General features: G+C 57.4%; 1 protein-coding gene across 2 annotated transcripts in view; it reads right to left on the bottom strand.

The window, feature by feature from the left end:
* LOC132377679 (phosphatidylinositol 4,5-bisphosphate 3-kinase catalytic subunit gamma isoform-like) overlaps positions 1 to 18706 on the bottom strand; it is a 43707-nt gene that overhangs the window by 12220 nt on the left and 12781 nt on the right. For both annotated transcript variants that reach the window (XM_059943906.1, XM_059943907.1), the window contains exons 3-7: positions 17314 to 17379; positions 14713 to 14938; positions 10021 to 10115; positions 9756 to 9902; positions 9292 to 9382 (exon numbers count right to left, since the gene is read on the bottom strand). In XM_059943906.1, coding sequence (XP_059799889.1) covers positions 9292 to 9382; positions 9756 to 9902; positions 10021 to 10115; positions 14713 to 14938; positions 17314 to 17379 — 625 coding nt within the window. The remainder of the gene's footprint in view (positions 1 to 9291; positions 9383 to 9755; positions 9903 to 10020; positions 10116 to 14712; positions 14939 to 17313; positions 17380 to 18706) is intronic.

Genomic DNA, 18706 nt, shown 5'->3' with positions numbered 1-18706 from the left:
TTCTGTCCCAGTGAGGGACAGTGTCCGAAACCCGTCCAGCAGGGGACAGTGTCCGAAACCCGCCCAGTGAGGGACAGTGTCTGAAACCCGTCCAGTGGGGGACAGTGTCTGAAACCCGCCCAGTGAGGTACAGTGTCTGAAACCCGTCCAGTGAGGGACAGTGTCCGAAACCCGTCCAGTGAGGGACAGTGTCCGAAACCCGTCCAGTGAGGGACAGTGTCTGAAACCCGTCCAGTGAGGGACAGTGTCCGAAACCCGTCCAGTGAGGGACAGTGTCCGAAACCCGTCCAGTGAGGGACAGTGTCCGAAACCCATCCAGTGAGGTACAGTGTCCGAAACCCGTCCAGCAGGGGACAGTGTCCGAAACCCGTCCAGTGAGGGACAGTGTCTGAAACCTGTCCAGTGAGGGACAGTGTCTGAAACCCTCCCAGTGAGGTACAGTGTCCGAAACCCGTCCAGTGAGGTACAGTGTCTGAAACCCGTCCAGTGAGGGACAGTGTCTGAAACCCGTCCAGCAGGGGACAGTGTCCGAAACCCGTCCAGTGAGGTACAGTGTCTGAAACCTGTCCAGCAGGGGACAGTGTCCGAAACCCGTCCAGTGAGGGACAGTGTCTGAAACCTGTCCAGTGAGGGACAGTGTCTGAAACCCTCCCAGTGAGGTACAGTGTCCGAAACCCGTCCAGTGAGGTACAGTGTCTGAAACCCGTCCAGTGGGGGACAGTGTCTGAAACCCGTCCAGCAGGGGACAGTGTCCGAAAACCTCCCAGTGAGGTACAGTGTCCGAAACCCGTCCAGTGAGGGACAGTGTCCGAAACCCGTCCAGCAGGGGACAGTGTCCGAAACCCTCCCAGTGAGGGACAGTGTCTGAAACCCGTCCAGTGAGGGACAGTGTCTGAAATCCGTCCAGTTAGGGACAGTGTCTGAAACCCGTCCAGTGAGGGACAGTGTCTGAAATCCGTCCAGTTAGGGACAGTGTCTGAAACCCGTCCAGCAGGGGACAGTGTCCGAAACCCGCCCAGTGAGGTACAGTGTCCGAAACCCGTCCAGTGAGGGACAGTGTCTGAAACCTGTCCAGTGAGGGACAGTGTCTGAAACCCTCCCAGTGAGGGACAGTGTCCGAAACCCGTCCAGTGAGGGACAGTGTCCGAAACCCGTCCAGTGAGGTACAGTGTCTGAAACCCGTCCCAGTGAGGGACAGTGTCTGAAATCTGTCCAGTTAGGGACAGTGTTTGAAACCCGTCCAGCAGGGGACAGTGTCCGAAACCCGTCCCAGTGAGGGAGAGTGTCTGAAACCCGTCCAGTGGGGGACAGTGTCTGAAACCCGTCCCAGTGAGGTACAGTGTCTGAAACCCGTCCAGCAGGGGACAGTGTCCGAAACCCGTCCCAGTGAGGGACAGTGTCTGAAACCCGTCCCAGTGAGGGACAGTGTCCGAAACCAGTCCAGTGAGGTACAGTGTCTGAAACCCGTCCCAGTGAGGGACAGTGTCCGAAACCCGTCCCAGTGAGGGACAGTGTCTGAAACCCGTCCCAGTGAGGGACAGTGTCCGAAACCCACCCAGTGAGGGACAGTGTCCGAAACCCGTCCCAGTGAGGGACAGTGTCCGAAACCCGTCCCAGTGAGGGTCAGTGTCTGAAACCCGTCCAGCAGGGTACAGTGTCTGAAACCCGTCCCAGTGAGGGACAGTGTCCGAAACCCGTCCCAGTGAGGGACAGTGTCTGAAACCCGTCCCAGTGAGGGACAGTGTCCGAAACCCGTCCCAGTGAGGGACAGTGTCCGAAACCAGTCCAGTGAGGTACAGTGTCTGAAGCCCGTCCAGTGAGGGACAGTGTCCGAAACCCGTCCAGTGAGGTACAGTGTCTGAAACCCGTCCAGTGAGGTACAGTGTCCGAAACCCGTCCAGTGAGGGACAGTGTCCGAAACCCGTCCAGTGAGGGACAGTGTCTGAAACCCGTCCAGTGAGGGACAGTGTCCGAAACCCGTCCAGTGAATGACAGTGTCCGAAACCCGTCCAGTGAGGGACAGTGTCCGAAACCCATCCAGTGAGGTACAGTGTCCGAAACCCGTCCAGCAGGGGACAGTGTCTGAAGCCCGTCCAGTGAGGGACAGTGTCTGAAATCCGTCCAGTGGGGGACAGTGTCTGAAACCCGTCCAGCAGGGGACAGTGTCCGAAACCCGTCCAGTGAGGTACAGTGTCTGAAACCCGTCCAGCAGGGGACAGTGTCCGAAACCCGTCCAGTGAGGGACAGTGTCTGAAACCTGTCCAGTGAGGGACAGTGTCTGAAACCCTCCCAGTGAGGTACAGTGTCCGAAACCCGTCCAGTGAGGTACAGTGTCTGAAACCTGTCCAGTGAGGGACAGTGTCTGAAACCCGTCCAGCAGGGGACAGTGTCCGAAACCCGTCCAGTGAGGTACAGTGTCTGAAACCTGTCCAGCAGGGGACAGTGTCCGAAACCCGTCCAGTGAGGGACAGTGTCTGAAACCTGTCCAGTGAGGGACAGTGTCTGAAACCCTCCCAGTGAGGTACAGTGTCCGAAACCCGTCCAGTGAGGTACAGTGTCTGAAACCCGTCCAGTGGGGGACAGTGTCTGAAACCCGTCCAGCAGGGGACAGTGTCCGAAAACCTCCCAGTGAGGTACAGTGTCCGAAACCCGTCCAGTGAGGGACAGTGTCCGAAACCCGTCCAGCAGGGGACAGTGTCCGAAACCCTCCCAGTGAGGGACAGTGTCTGAAACCCGTCCAGTGAGGGACAGTGTCTGAAATCCGTCCAGTTAGGGACAGTGTCTGAAACCCGTCCAGTGAGGGACAGTGTCTGAAATCCGTCCAGTTAGGGACAGTGTCTGAAACCCGTCCAGCAGGGGACAGTGTCCGAAACCCGCCCAGTGAGGTACAGTGTCCGAAACCCGTCCAGTGAGGGACAGTGTCTGAAACCTGTCCAGTGAGGGACAGTGTCTGAAACCCTCCCAGTGAGGGACAGTGTCCGAAACCCGTCCAGTGAGGGACAGTGTCCGAAACCCGTCCAGTGAGGTACAGTGTCTGAAACCCGTCCCAGTGAGGGACAGTGTCTGAAATCTGTCCAGTTAGGGACAGTGTTTGAAACCCGTCCAGCAGGGGACAGTGTCCGAAACCCGTCCCAGTGAGGGACAGTGTCTGAAACCCGTCCAGTGGGGGACAGTGTCTGAAACCCGTCCCAGTGAGGTACAGTGTCTGAAACCCGTCCAGCAGGGGACAGTGTCCGAAACCCGTCCCAGTGAGGGACAGTGTCTGAAACCTGTCCCAGTGAGGGACAGTGTCCGAAACCAGTCCAGTGAGGTACAGTGTCTGAAACCCGTCCCAGTGAGGGACAGTGTCCGAAACCCGTCCCAGTGAGGGACAGTGTCTGAAACCCGTCCCAGTGAGGGACAGTGTCCGAAACCCACCCAGTGAGGGACAGTGTCCGAAACCCGTCCCAGTGAGGGACAGTGTCCGAAACCCGTCCCAGTGAGGGTCAGTGTCTGAAACCCGTCCAGCAGGGTACAGTGTCTGAAACCCGTCCCAGTGAGGGACAGTGTCCGAAACCCGTCCCAGTGAGGGACAGTGTCTGAAACCCGTCCCAGTGAGGGACAGTGTCCGAAACCCGTCCCAGTGAGGGACAGTGTCCGAAACCAGTCCAGTGAGGTACAGTGTCTGAAGCCCGTCCAGTGAGGGACAGTGTCCGAAACCCGTCCAGTGAGGTACAGTGTCTGAAACCCGTCCAGTGAGGTACAGTGTTTGAAACCCGTCCCAGTGAGGGACAGTGTCCGAAACCCGTCCAGCAGGGGACAGTGTCCGAAACCCGTCCCAGTGAGGGACAGTGTCTGAAACCCGTCCCAGTGAGGGACAGTGTCTGAAATCCGTCCAGTTAGGGACAGTGTCTGAAGCCCGTCCAGTGAGGGACAGTCTGAAACCCGTCCAGTGAGGTACAGTGTCCGAAACCCCCCCAGTGAGGTACAGTGTCCGAAACCCGTCCAGTGAGGGACAGTGTCCGAAACCCGTCCAGTGAGGGACAGTGTCCGAAACCCGTCCAGTGAGGTACAGTGTCTGAAATCCGTCCAGTTAGGGACAGTGTCTGAAACCCGTCCAGCAGGGTACAGTGTCTGAAACCCGTCCAGTGAGGGACAGTGTCTGAAACCCGTCCAGTGGGGGACAGTGTCTGAAGCCCGTCCAGTGAGGGACAGTCTGAAACCCGTCCAGTGAGGTACAGTGTCCGAAACCCGCCCAGTGAGGTACAGTGTCCGAAACCCGTCCAGTGAGGTACAGTGTCTGAAATCCGTCCAGTGAGGTACAGTGTCCGAAACCCGTCCAGTGAGGTACAGTGTCTGAAATCCGTCCAGTGAGGTACAGTGTCCGAAACCCGTCCAGTGAGGTACAGTGTCTGAAACCCGTCCAGCAGGGGACAGTGTCCGAAACCCTCCCAGTGAGGGACAGTGTCTGAAACCCGTCCAGTGAGGGACAGTGTCTGAAACCCGTCCAGTTAGGGACAGTGTCTGAAACCCGTCCAGTTAGGGACAGTGTCTGAAACCCGTCCAGTGAGGTACAGTGTCCGAAACCCGCCCAGTGAGGTACAGTGTCTGAAACCCTCCCAGTGAGGGACAGTGTCTGAAACCCGTCCCAGTGAGGGACAGTGTCTGAAACCCGTCCAGTGAGGTACAGTGTCCGAAACCCGTCCAGTGAGGTACAGTGTCTGAAACCCGTCCCAGTGAGGGACAGTGTCTGAAACCCGTCCAGTGGGGGACAGTGTCTGAAACCCGTCCAGTGAGGTACAGTGTCTGAAACCCGTCCAGTGAGGTACAGTGTCCGAAACCCGTCCAGTGAGGGACAGTGTCTGAAACCCGTCCAGTGGGGGACAGTGTCTGAAACCCGTCCAGTTAGGGACAGTGTCTGAAACCCGTCCAGTGAGGTACAGTGTCCGAAACCCGCCCAGTGAGGTACAGTGTCCGAAACCCGTCCAGTGGGGGACAGTGTCTGAAACCCGTCCAGTGAGGGACAGTGTCCGAAACCCGTCCAGTGAGGTACAGTGTCTGAAACCCGTCCAGCAGGGGACAGTGTCCGAAACCCGTCCAGTGAGGTACAGTGTCTGAAACCCGTCCAGTGGGGGACAGTGTCTGAAACCCGTCCAGTGAGGTACAGTGTCTGAAACCCGTCCAGTGAGGTACAGTGTCCGAAACCCGTCCAGTGAGGGACAGTGTCTGAAACCCGTCCAGTGGGGGACAGTGTCTGAAACCCGTCCAGTTAGGGACAGTGTCTGAAACCCGTCCAGTGAGGTACAGTGTCCGAAACCCGCCCAGTGAGGTACAGTGTCCGAAACCCGTCCAGTGGGGGACAGTGTCTGAAACCCGTCCAGTGAGGGACAGTGTCCGAAACCCGTCCAGTGAGGTACAGTGTCTGAAACCCGTCCAGCAGGGGACAGTGTCCGAAACCCGTCCAGTGAGGTACAGTGTCTGAAATCCGTCCAGTGGGGGACAGTGTCTGAAACCCGCCCAGTGAGGGACAGTGTCTGAAACCCGTCCAGTGGGGGACAGTGTCTGAAACCCGTCCCAGTGAGGGACAGTGTCTGAAACCCGTCCCAGTGAGGGACAGTCTGAAATCCGTCCAGTGAGGTACAGTGTCTGAAACCCGTCCAGTGGGGGACAGTGTCTGAAACCCGTCCCAGTGAGGGACAGTGTCCGAAACCCGTCCAGTGAGGTACAGTGTCTGAAATCCGTCCAGTGGGGGACAGTGTCTGAAACCCGCCCAGTGAGGGACAGTGTCTGAAACCCGTCCCAGTGAGGGACAGTGTCTGAAATCCGTCCAGTGAGGTACAGTGTCTGAAACCCGTCCAGTGGGGGACAGTGTCTGAAACCCGTCCCAGTGAGGGACAGTGTCTGAAACCCGTCCCAGTGAGGGACAGTGTCTGAAATCCGTCCAGTGGGGGACAGTGTCCGAAACCCGTCCAGTGAGGTACAGTGTCTGAAATCCGTCCAGTGAGGGACAGTGTCTGAAACCCGTCCCAGTGAGGGACAGTGTCTGAAACCCGTCCAGTAGGGGACAGTGTCCGAAACCCGTCCAGTGAGGTACAGTGTCTGAAATCCGTCCAGTGGGGGACAGTGTCTGAAACCCGCCCAGTGAGGGACAGTGTCTGAAACCCGTCCCAGTGAGGGACAGTGTCTGAAACCCGTCCCAGTGAGGGACAGTGTCTGAAATCCGTCCAGTGAGGTACAGTGTCTGAAACCCGTCCAGTGGGGGACAGTGTCTGAAACCCGTCCCAGTGAGGGACAGTGTCTGAAACCCGTCCCAGTGAGGGACAGTGTCTGAAATCCGTCCAGTGAGGTACAGTGTCTGAAACCCGTCCAGTGGGGGACAGTGTCTGAAACCCGTCCCAGTGAGGGACAGTGTCTGAAATCCTTCCAGTGAGGTACAGTGTCTGAAACCCGTCCAGTGGGGGACAGTGTCTGAAACCCGTCCCAGTGAGGGACAGTGTCTGAAATCCGTCCAGTTAGGGACAGTGTTTGAAACCCGTCCAGCAGGGGACAGTGTCCGAAACCCGTCCCAGTGAGGGACAGTGTCTGAAACCCGTCCCAGTGAGGGACAGTGTCCGAAACCTGTCCAGTGAGGGACAGTGTCCGAAACCCGTCCAGTGAGGGACAGTGTCTGAAACCCGTCCCAGTGAGGGACAGTGTCTGAAATCCGTCCAGTGAGGGACAGTGTCTGAAACCCGTCCAGTGAGGGACAGTGTCTGAAACCCGTCCAGTGAGGTACAGTGTCTGAAATCCGTCCAGTTAGGGACAGTGTCTGAAACCCGTCCCAGTGAGGTACAGTGTCTGAAATCCGTCCAGTTAGGGACAGTGTCTGAAACCCGTCCCAGTGAGGGACAGTGTCTGAAATCCGTCCAGTTAGGGACAGTGTCTGAAATCCGTCCAGTTAGGGACAGTGTCTGAAGCCCGTCCAGTGAGGGACAGTCTGAAACCCGTCCAGTGAGGTACAGTGTCCGAAACCCGCCCAGTGAGGTACAGTGTCCGAAACCCGTCCCGGTGAGGTACAGTGTCCGAAACCCGTCCAGTGGGGGACAGTGTCTGAAACCCGTCCAGTGAGGGACAGTGTCCGAAACCCGTCCAGTGGGGGACAGTGTCTGAAACCCGTCCAGTGAGGTACAGTGTCTGAAACCCGTCCAGCAGGGGACAGTGTCCGAAACCCGTCCAGTGAGGGACAGTGTCTGAAACCTGTCCAGTGAGGGACAGTGTCCGAAACCCGTCCAGTGAGGTACAGTGTCTGAAACCCGTCCAGCAGGGGACAGTGTCCGAAACCCGTCCAGTGAGGGACAGTGTCTGAAACCTGTCCAGTGAGGGACAGTGTCCGAAACCCGTCCAGTGAGGGACAGTGTCTGAAACCCGTCCAGTGAGGGACAGTGTCTGAAACCCGTCCAGTGAGGGACAGTGTCTGAAACCTGTCCAGTGAGGGACAGTGTCCGAAACCCGTCCAGTGGGGGACAGTGTCTGAAACCCGTCCAGCAGGGGACAGTGTCCGAAACCCTCCCAGTGAGGTACAGTGTCCGAAACCCGTCCAGTGAGGTACAGTGTCTGAAACCCGTCCAGTGGGGGACAGTGTCCGAAACCCTCCCAGTGAGGTACAGTGTCTGAAACCCGTCCCAGTGAGGGACAGTGTCTGAAGCCCGTCCAGTGAGGGACAGTCTGAAACCCGTCCAGTGAGGTACAGTGTCCGAAACCCGCCCAGTGAGGTACAGTGTCCGAAACCCGTCCAGTGGGGGACAGTGTCTGAAACCCGTCCAGTGAGGGACAGTGTCCGAAACCCGTCCAGTGAGGTACAGTGTCTGAAACCCGTCCAGTGGGGGACAGTGTCTGAAACCCGTCCAGCAGGGGACAGTGTCCGAAACCCGTCCAGTGAGGTACAGTGTCTGAAACCCGTCCAGTGGGGGACAGTGTCTGAAACCCGTCCAGCAGGGGACAGTGTCCGAAACCCTCCCAGTGAGGTACAGTGTCCGAAACCAGTCCCAGTGAGGGACAGTGTCCAAAACCCGTCCAGCAGGGGACAGTGTCCGAAACCCTTCCAGTGAGGTACAGTGTCCGAAACCCGTCCAGTGAGGTACAGTGTCTGAAACCCGTCCAGTGAGGTACAGTGTCCGAAACCCGCCCAGTGAGGTACAGTGTCTGAAATCCGTCCAGTTAGGGACAGTGTCCGAAACCCGCCCAGTGAGGTACAGTGTCTGAAACCCGTCCCAGTGAGGGACAGTGTCCGAAACCCGTCCCAGTGAGGGACAGTGTCTGAAATCCGTCCAGTTAGGGACAGTGTCTGAAACCCGTCCCAGTGAGGGACAGTGTCCGAAACCCGCCCAGTGAGGTACAGTGTCCGAAACCCGCCCAGTGAGGTACAGTGTCTGAAGCCCGTCCAGTGAGGGACAGTCTGAAACCCGTCCAGTGAGGGACAGTGTCTGAAATCCGTCCAGTTAGGGACAGTGTCTGAAACCCGTCCCAGTGAGGGACAGTCCGAAACCCGTCCAGTGAGGGACAGTGTCCGAAACCCGTCCCAGTGAGGGACAGTGTCCGAAATCCGTCCAGTGAGGGACAGTGTCCGAAACCCGTCCAGTGAGGGACAGTGTCCGAAACCCGTCCAGTGAGGGACAGTCTGAAACCCGTCCAGTGAGGGACAGTCTGAAACCCGTCCAGTGAGGGACAGTGTCCGAAACCCGTCCAGTGAGGGACAGTGTCCAAAACCTGTCCAGTGAGGGACAGTCCGAAACCCGTCCAGTGAGGGACAGTCTGAAACCCGTCCAGTGAGGGTCAGTCTGAAACCCGTCCAGTGAGGGACAGTGTCCGAAACCCATCCAGTGAGGGACAGTGTCCAAAACCGGTCCAGTGAGGGACAGTCCGAAACCCGTCCAGTGAGGGACAGTGTCCGAAACCCGTCCAGTGAGGGACAGTGTCCGAAACCCGTCCAGTGAGGGACAGTCTGAAACCCGTCCAGTGAGGGACAGTGTCCAAAACCCGTCCCAGTGAGGGACAGTGTCTGAAATCCGTCCAGTGAGGGACAGTGTCTGAAATCTGAAAGAGAGGGGGGCAGAGAGGAAAGGGGTCAAGGAAGAGAGAGGTAGGGGAAGTGAGAATTAGAGAGGGAGAGAGAAAACCAAAGAGAATGAAAATGAAAGAGAGAGCAGAAAAGATACGAGAGATGGAAGGGAAAATGAGAGAGGGGACGAGTGTGAGAAAGTGAGGGAATGAGAAAGCGAGAGAGTGTGACAGAAATTGGAGGGAGAAAGGCAGAGAGGGAGAGGGAGCGTTTACCCATGTTGTATCCTGTGGCGATGCAGCCGTAGGGAATGAGGTTCAGATCCAGTGCATTCTCCTGCCAGATGGAATCCATTATCACCAGCGTCTGTAGGTGAGAGGGAAGGGGGAGGGAGGGGCAAGGGGAGAGGGGAGAGTGGAACAGTATTCACCCTGTGTTGACCACTGGTCTGACTTTGACCTTGGTGCGGGTCCATCCCTGAGAGCCGGGGTTGCCCTGGAGTCCAGCACTGAATTGTCCCCCCCAACCCAAAATTAGTGCTGACACTCACAAATGTTGCCTTCCCCACCACACCCCGAACCCCCCACCCTCCCACCTCATACCCTCCTCTAAGCTCCCGTTTCCCAACCCTCTCGATCCCTCCTCATTCCCTCCTTTTGTTTCCCTCATAGTCAGCTGCCCCCCCGACCCTCCCTGGTGTTGGTGGGGAGGATGCGGTTGGCGCCTGCAGGGGCGTTACCTGGAGGATGAGCATGTCCTGCCGCAGGTCGTCACCGTGTTTGAAGATGATGACGACGGGTGTCTGTGCCGGGGTCTCGGGATCGGCTCGGCTGAACTCCAACCACAGCGGCTTCTGCTTGGACGCCAAAACCCTACAGCGGTCGACCTGGAGAGGGGCAGGGGACAGGCAGCTCATTCACTGACCCCCAACTCACCATCCCATGCATGCCCCCTCCCAGCCCATACAAAACCCTGCCAGGGTCAACCCAACCCGAGCTCCGCACCAGGATGTGACCGGCTCTGATGTGTGGGTCGTAGGGCGTCACGAAGTCCTGGGGTAGCTCGGCCGTTCTCAGCAGCTCCTGTAGCAGAGGGGCAGCTGCAGAGACAGAGAGATGTCAATGACCCCAGTGTAGCCCTCCCCTCGCACCCTCTCAACTCAACATCTCCCCTCCCCTCACACCCTCTCAACTCAACATCTCCCCTCCCCTCACACCCACTCAACTCAACATCTCCCCTCCCCTCACACCCACTCAACTCAACATCTCCCCTCCATTCACACCCTCTCAACTCAACCCCTCCCCTCCCCTCACACACACTCAACTCAACATTTCCCCTCCCCTTGCACCCTCTCATCTCAACATCTCCCCTCCCTTCACACCCACTCAACATCTCCCCTCCCCTCACACCCACTCAACTCAACATCTCCCCTCCCCTCACACCCACTCAACTCAACATCTCCCCTCCCCTCACACCCTCTCAACTCAACATCTCCCCTTCCCTCACACCCACTCAACTCAACATCTCCCCTCCCCTCACACCCTCTCAACTCAACATCTCCCCTCCCCTCACACCCTCTCAACTCAACATCTCCCCTTCCCTCACACCCACTCAACTCAACATCTCCCCTCCATTCACACCCTCTCAACTCAACCCCTCCCCTCCCCTCACACACACTCAACTCAACATTTCCCCTCCCCTTGCACCCTCTCATCTCAACATCTCCCCTCCCTTCACACCCACTCAACATCTCCCCTCCCCTCACACCCACTCAACTCAACATCTCCCCTCCCCTCACACCCACTCAACTCAACATCTCCCCTCCCCTCACACCCTCTCAACTCAACATCTCCCCTCCCTTCACACCCACTCAACATCTCCCCTCCCCTCACACCCACTCAACTCAACATCTCCCCTCCCCTCACACCCACTCAACTCAACATCTCCCCTCCCCTCACACCCTCTCAACTCAACATCTCCCCTCCCCTCACACCCACTCTACTCAACATCTCCCCTCCCCTTACACCCTCTCAACTCAACCCCTCCCCTCCCCTCACACACACTCAACTCAACATTTCCCCCCCCGCACCCTCTTAACTAAACATCTCCCCTCCCCTCGCACCTTCTCAACTCAATCCGTCCCCTCCCCTCGCACACACTCAACTCATTTCCCCTCCCCTTGCACCCTCTCAACTCAACGTCTCCCTTCCCCTTGCACCCTCTCAACTCAACATTTCCCCTCACATCCACACAACTCAACCCCTCCCCTCACACCCTCTCAACTCAACACCTCTCCTCCTCCCCTCTCCGATGTCCCTCACCTGCCCTCAACCCTTGCTGCTCCCTTCCTTTCTCCTCTTTTCACCTGCCCTCGACTGAAATCAGACGTTTCCATGGACGCCTTGCCTAATGGTATTGGCCCATGGCTTAAAAAGGTTGGGAACTCCTGCCTGAAACCCTTCACTCTTCTGACCTCCTGTCCTCCCCTAACCCTTTCCATTACCCCCTCCCACCACCTCCCTCTGCTTGCACTCATCCCAATATAACTACCTGAGCTCAAATTCACTGACCAATCAGGGAAGCGAAATAACTGAGCTCAAATTCATTAACCAGTCAGGGAGGGGCACTTCTTGGACTGGGGTTGACTGTGTAATTAGCGAGGGGAACAGAGACATGTTGGACCTGACCCACCTGGTTATGACGTTGCATTGACCTCGTTGTGGGCCTCGCACCCTATTGTCTACCTGCAGTACCTTCTCTCTGTAACTGTAACGCCATATTCTGCATTCGGTAACATGGGAGATTCTGCCGATGCTGGAAATCCAGAGTAACTGACACAAAACACTGGAGGAACTCAGCATGTCAAGCAGAATCCATGGAGATGAATAAATGGTTGACATTTCAGACCGACACCCTTCCTCGGCTCCTGTTTATTCCGTTCTGCTCCTGTTATTGTTTTACCTTGTACTCTCTCAACAACACACACAAAATGCTGGTGGAACACAGCAGGCCAGGCAGCATCTATAGGGAGAAGCACTGTTGACGTTTTGGGCCGAGACCCTTCGTCAGGATGTATGATAGTCTTCTTTTCTTAATAGGATCTGTTGGTTTTCTTTGTTTTATGGCTGAGACCCTTTGTCAGGACAGACAACACACACAAAATGCTGGTGGAACACAGCAGGCCAGGCAGCATCTATAGGGAGAAGCGCTGTCGACGTTTCGGGCTGAGACCCTTCGTCAGGACAGACAACACACACAAAATGCTGGTGGAACACAGCAGGCCAGGCAGCATCTATAGGGAGAAGCGCTGTCGACGTTTCGGGCTGAGACCCTTCGTCAGGACAGACAACACACACAAAATGCTGGTGGAACACAGCAGGCCAGGCAGCATCTATAGGAGAAGCACTGTCGACGTTTCGGGCTGAGACCCTTCGTCAGGATGCTTGAATTTCCAGCATCTGTAGATTTCCTTGTGTTGACTATCTCAGCAGGTTGACTATCTCCACCAAAGGAGGTGGGAGGTGCTCCTTCCCTCCACTAGCCTGCAGGGCACCCTTAGGCAAGGTGTAGCACCTGCTTAGTCCCCCCCGCCCCTGATCCTCCTGCCCTGGATCAGGGTCACGTGAAGCCATGGGAGCAGGTGGTGGATGGTCGTATGAGCAGCCGGTGCAGATCACAAGTCCTGGTTATGTGACCACTGACCCCAGGCAGACAATCTCTGAAGAGTGTTGATAATGGCTGAGGTCACCCATCTTGTAAAGACACTGCCCAGAAGGAGGCAATGGCAAACCACTTATGCAGAAAAACTTTCCAAGAACAATCATGGCTGTGGAAGGACCAGGATCACCCAGGATATACAGCACGGCTCATAATGAACAGAGGAGCTCCCTTAAGGCACCGTGTAATCATCTGTTCTGTATGAACAACATACAAGACAAGCTGTTCACTGGAGGAAACCAATTTAACACAGACCCTCCCCCACCACCCTGGGGCAGATTGACCCCACTGCTGGTGGAGGAAATGGCCATTGGGCCCCCACAGGGAAGGTATGGATCTGACGGAGTCTCATTCCTGAGCACAGCTCAGGGTGGGACATTCGTTGGTCCTCTGGCCCTGAACAGGGACCTCTCCCCTTGAGATAACTCCTTCCCCTGCACCCACTGCAGTCAGGAAGATGTGTGACGTGTTGGCCTTTATTAGTCGGAGGTCTGAGTTCAAGAGTTGTGAGGTAACGTGGCAACTCTATGGTCAGACCACACTTGGAGTATTGTGTTCAGTTCTGCTCTCCTCATTAGAGGAAGGATGGGGAAGCTTTAGAGAGGGTGCAGAGATTGACCAGGATGCTGCCTGGATTAGAGAGGGTGCAGAGGAGATTCACCAGGATGCTGTCTGGATTAGAGAGGGTGCAGAGGAGATTTACCAGGATGCTGACTGGATTAGAGAGGGTGCAGAGGAGATTCACCAGGATGCTGCCTGGATTAGAGAGGGGGCCGAGGAGATTTACCAGGATGCTGTCTGGATTAGAGAGGGTGCAGAGGAGATTCACCAGGATGTTGCCTGGATTAGAGAGGGTGCAGAGGAAATTCACCAGGATGCTGTCTGGATTAGAGAGGGTGCAGAGGAGATTCACCAGGATGCTGCCTGGATTAGAGAGGATGCAGAGGAGATTGACCAGGATGCTGTCTGGATTAGAGAGGGGGCTGAGGAGATTTACCAGGATGCTGACTGGATTAGCGAGGGTGCAGAGGAGATTCACCAGGATGCTGTCTGGATTAGAGAGGGTGCAGAGGAGATTCACCAGGATGCTGCCTGGATTAGAGAGGGGGCCGAGGAGATTGACCAGGATGCTGTCTGGATTAGAGAGGGTGAAGAGGAGATTCACCAGGATGCTGTCTGGATTAGAGAGGGGGCTGAGGAAATTTACCAGGATGCTGACTGGATTAGCGAGGGTGCAGAGGAGATTGACCAGGATGCTGACTGGATTAGCGAGGGTGCAGAGGAGATTGACCAGGATGCTGTCTGAATTAGAGAGGGTGCGGAGGAGATTCACCAGGATGCTGTCTGGATTAGAGAGGGTGCAGAGGAGATTCACCAGGATGCTGTCTGGATTAGAGAGGGTGCAAAGGAGATTCACCAGGATGCTGTCTGGATTAGGGAGGGTGCAGAGGAGATTCACCAGGATGCTGTCTGGACTAGAGAGGGTGTCTTATGAGGGTAGGCTGAGGCAGCTGGGGATTTTCTCTGTGGATTGAATGAGGATGAGATGTGACAAGATAGAGGTGTACCAGATGCAGAGATCCAGTGGACTGCCAGAGTCTTTTCTCTCAGGGTGGAAATAAATAGGAGGAAGATGTAATTTTAAGGTGATTGGAAGAAAGTATATCTTTTTTAATTTTTACATGGGTGATGGGTGTGTGGAAGGTGCTGCCGGGGGTGGTGGTAGAGGGAGATAGAGGGTGGGAGAGGGGCATTTCAGAAACCCTTACACAGACACGTAGATGAAAGAAAAGTGGGAGGGTGAGATTGATCTGAGATTAGAGCTATCACAACGATCTCTCCAACCTCCACCCTTTCTGCCCAAACGTCCCCGCCGCCTCACCACCCCAAGATGGCCCCAACTTCCTGATCGCCTTGCCTGCCAAAAATCGCCCCCTTCCCCGCGGCCCCTGCATGGGCCGCCCTCACCTGCGGCTGACCGGTTTGCGGAATGTCGCTCCTCTGGGCGATGGCCGCCTTGACCTGGCCGGCCACCTGGCCGAGGGCCGTCACCAGCCGGACCTGGTGCTCGAGGTCCCGGAGCGTCGGGCCGCTGCAGCCCAGCAGGTACGCCTCGAGGATCACCGCGTAGCGGTCCGCGAAGTGCGGGGAGGCCGCCACCTCGCCGCGGCAGTACCAGAAAAAGAAGTGGCCGATTCTCTTGCTCTGAGGGGAGGGCAAATGGGGTGGGGGTTCGTTACACAGAGCGATCCCACAAACTGTGAACCCCCACCCTCCGTTTGTAACAGCGGATGCCTATCCCGTTCGGAGTGCCTATCCCAGGGTGACAGGGTGAAGAGGGTTTGGGAGCAGGGACGTTTCGGAGTGCCTATCCCAGGGTGACAGGGTGAAGAGGGTTTGGGAGCAGCGACATTTCGGAGTGCCTATCCCAGGGTGAAGAGGGTTTGGGAGCAGGGACGTTTCGGAGTGCCTATCTCAGGGTGAAGAGGGTTTGGGAGCAGGGACGTTTCGGAGTGCCTATCCCATGGTGACAGGGTGAAGAGGGTTTGGGAGCAGGGACGTTTCGGAGTGCCTATCCCAGGGTGAAGAGGGTTTGGGAGCGGGGACGTTTCGGAGTGCCTATCCCAGGGTGAAGAGGGTTTGGGAGCAGGGACGTTTCGGAGTGCCTATCCCATGGTGACAGGGTGAAGAGGGTTTGGGAGCAGGGACGTTTCGGAGTGCCTATCCCAGGGTGAAGAGGGTTTGGGAGCGGGGACGTTTCGGAGTGCCTATCCCAGGGTGAAGAGGGTTTGGGAGCAGGGACGTTTCGGAGTGCCTATCCCAGGGTGAAGAGGGTTTGGGAGCAGGGACGTTTCGGAGTGCCTATCCCAGGGTGAAGAGGGTTTGGGAGCGGGGACGTTTCGGAGTGCCTATCCCAGGGTGAAGAGGGTTTGGGAGCAGGGACGTTTCGGAGTGCCTATCCCAGGGTGAAGAGGGTTTGGGAGCAGGGACGTTTCGGAGTGCCTATCCCAGGGTGAAGAGGGTTTGGGAGCAGGGACGTTTCGGAGTGCCTATCCCATGGTGACAGGGTGAAGAGGGTTTGGGAGCAGGGACGTTTCGGAGTGCCTATCCCAGGGTGAAGAGGGTTTGGGAGCGGGGACGTTTCGGAGTGCCTATCCCAGGGTGAAGAGGGTTTGGGAACAGGGACTTTTGTAACAGCGGAAACCCATCCTGTTGGGAGTGCCTATCCCAGGGTGTCAGGGTGAAGAGGGTTTGGGAGCAGGGACGTTTCGGAGTGCCTATCCCAGGGTGACAGGATGAAGAGGGTTTGGGAACAGGGACGTTTCGGAGAGCCTATCCCAGGGTGAAGAGGGTTCGGGACTTTGGAACGGCCAGAGGAACAGCCCAGGAAAAGCATTCATTGTTCCCCGCTACACAGACGGTGCTGAGGTTTTTAACACAACACGGACTTCCCTGCCTGTCCTCTCCTTTTCTCCCTCCCATCCCGTCCCGTCTCTGAACGGCTCCTTTTTGACTGTTGCTGGTGTTCCGCTGGGTGTAGACTGTGTAATATCCCAGCGGTGGTGTTGATGTTTTGAATTTGACTGCGGGGTCGGGAGTTCCAGCTCAGCAAGATACCCACCCGTTCAAATCCCTGACTTTAAAGAACATTGTGCAGTGTACTGTGCCCACTTCAGTCGGTAGGAATGCTGACTAAAGGCCACGGCGGAGACTGTTGGAGGCCGTGAGGGTATCGTTGTGTCAGCGGTATTGAACGGGGAAACCCTGTTTTATCTGAAGTCACCGCGGGGTGAGTCAGCGGTTGAGGGTGGGGAGGGTTTTTATGCAGGTGGAGCCGGTCCTGGGCCCCGTGCAGTCGGTTATCCTCTCAGATGTCCACCCCCACCACCCTGATGAGGCCCTATTCCCCAATCTGCGCTGCATCGCGAGGTGCGTTCAGAAATAACCCCTATACGGTACAGGGGACCTCCCCGGGGTTATGAGCACCTATTCTCATTCCAGCACCGTCTGCTGATGCAGCTGGAGCAGGGTGTGGATGCCCAGGGGCAGCATCAGGTTTATTTTCATGGGCTACACTATACCGTCCCGTGGGCTACGGGTCACTCGCAGTGCCAGGCGTGTAAGGAGTTTGGGCATGGGTCTAGGCAGCAAAGGGCCGAATGTCCGCCCCTCTTCCGAGGGTACGTTCGTGCCCGGCTGTCGGTGGAGAGGGAGCATGCGGTTGCAGTGGGTATATTGGGGGATTTCCGGGAGCAGGGAATTGACAGTTTTGTAGACGATAGTAATCATATTTTAATTTCAGTTTATTCACTGTCTTGTAACTACTGAATGTTTGTACTTTGTGTATTTGTTGGGTAAATAAACTTTTATAGTTTTGTGAACGGGGTGGACTTGTCCTATGGGATCTTGCTGTGCTCTGCTCATGTCCTGTTATGAGACGGAGTTTGTATCAGACTGGATGGGTGGGCTTGGGCGCTGAAAGCAATGAGGGCCTTTGGGTGCTGGTTGGAGGCAGAGACTGCGGTGGAGGAACCGGCACTCTTCCTCCTCATGTGAAGCCGTCCCTCATCAACACTCACCCTCAGAGCCCAGCCGATAAGGAACCTGGCCAGACTGCTGTCGTGGTACGGTTCGAACTTCAGGGCCTAGAGACCAGACAGACATCAGTCAGAGGCCGCTCCAAGCCCGCCCACCAACACCGCACCCCCATTCTTCCCCACACGTCAGTGGTCAGGCGAATTTAGCCCCCGGAGGAGATGATGGCAAATCCGGCCATTAGGAGCCAGGTCTGGGACTGTCAGTGCCCAGTCCGTTCCTGATACCCACTGGGCGTGTCACTCCTCCCTTCCTGAAGATGTGGGGCAGACTGTGATGGATGGTGGAGGTGGCAGGTGTGTGGATGCATTTATCGCGAGTGCACAGGATGTGTTTGGTGAGGTGTGTGTGCGCGCCGTGTGGGGAGTGTGTGCGCGCCGTGTGGGGAGTGTGCGCTCCGTGTGGGGAGTGTGCGCGCTCCGTGTGGGGAGTGTGCGCGCTCCGTGTGGGGAGTGTGCGCTCCGTGCGGGGAGTGTGCGCGCTCCGTGCGGGGAGTGTGCGCGCTCCGTGCGGGGAGTGTGCGCGCTCCGTGCGGGGAGTGTGCGCGCTCCGTGCGGGGAGTGTGCGAGCTCCGTGCGGGGAGTGTGCGCGCTCCGTGCGGGGAGTGTGTGAGCTCCGTGTGGGGAGTGTGCGCGCTCCGTGTGGGGAGTGTGTGAGCTCCGTGTGAGGAGTGTGTGCGCGCCGTGTGGGGAGTGTGTGCGCGCCGTGTGGGGAGTGTGCGCGCCGTGTGGGGAGTGTGTGCGCGCCGTGTGGGGAGTGTGTGCGCGCCGTGTGGGGAGTGTGTGCGCGCCGTGTGGGGAGTGTGCGCGCCGTGTGGGGAGTGTGTGCGCGCCGTGCGAGGAGTGTGTGCGCGCCGTGTGAGGTGTGTGTGCGCGCCGTGTTGGGAGTGTGCGCTCCGTGTGGGGAGTGTGTGCGCGCCGTGTGGGGAGTGTGCGCGCCGTGTGGGGAGTGTGTGCGCGCCGTGTGGGGAGTGTGCGCGCCGTGCGAGGAGTGTGTGCGCTCCGTGTGAGGAGTGTGTGCGCGCCTTGTGGGGAGTGTGTGCGCCGTGTGGGGAGTGTGTGCGCGCCGTGTGAGGAGTGTGTGCGCGCCGTGTGGGGAGTGTGTGCGCTCCGTGTGGGGAGTGTGCGCTCCGTGCGGGGAGTGTGTGCGCGCCGTGTGAGGTGTGTGCGCGCCGTGTGAGGAGTATGTGCGCGCCGTGTGAGGAGTGTGTGCGCGCCGTGTGAGGAGTGTGTGCGCGCCGTGTGAGGAGTGTGTGCGCTCCGTGTGTGTGCGCGCCGTGTGAGGTGTGTGTGCGCGCCGTGTGGGGAGTGTGTGCGCTCCGTGTGAGGAGTGCGTGCGCGCCGTGTGGGGAGTGTGTGCGCTCCGTGTGAGGAGTGT

Source organism: Hypanus sabinus, chromosome 19 (genome assembly GCF_030144855.1).
Source record: "Hypanus sabinus isolate sHypSab1 chromosome 19, sHypSab1.hap1, whole genome shotgun sequence".
In the NCBI taxonomy this organism is placed as follows: Eukaryota; Metazoa; Chordata; class Chondrichthyes; order Myliobatiformes; family Dasyatidae; genus Hypanus; species Hypanus sabinus.
Note: the sequence above shows the minus strand (reverse complement) of the source record. Positions and strands in the feature narration are given on the sequence as shown.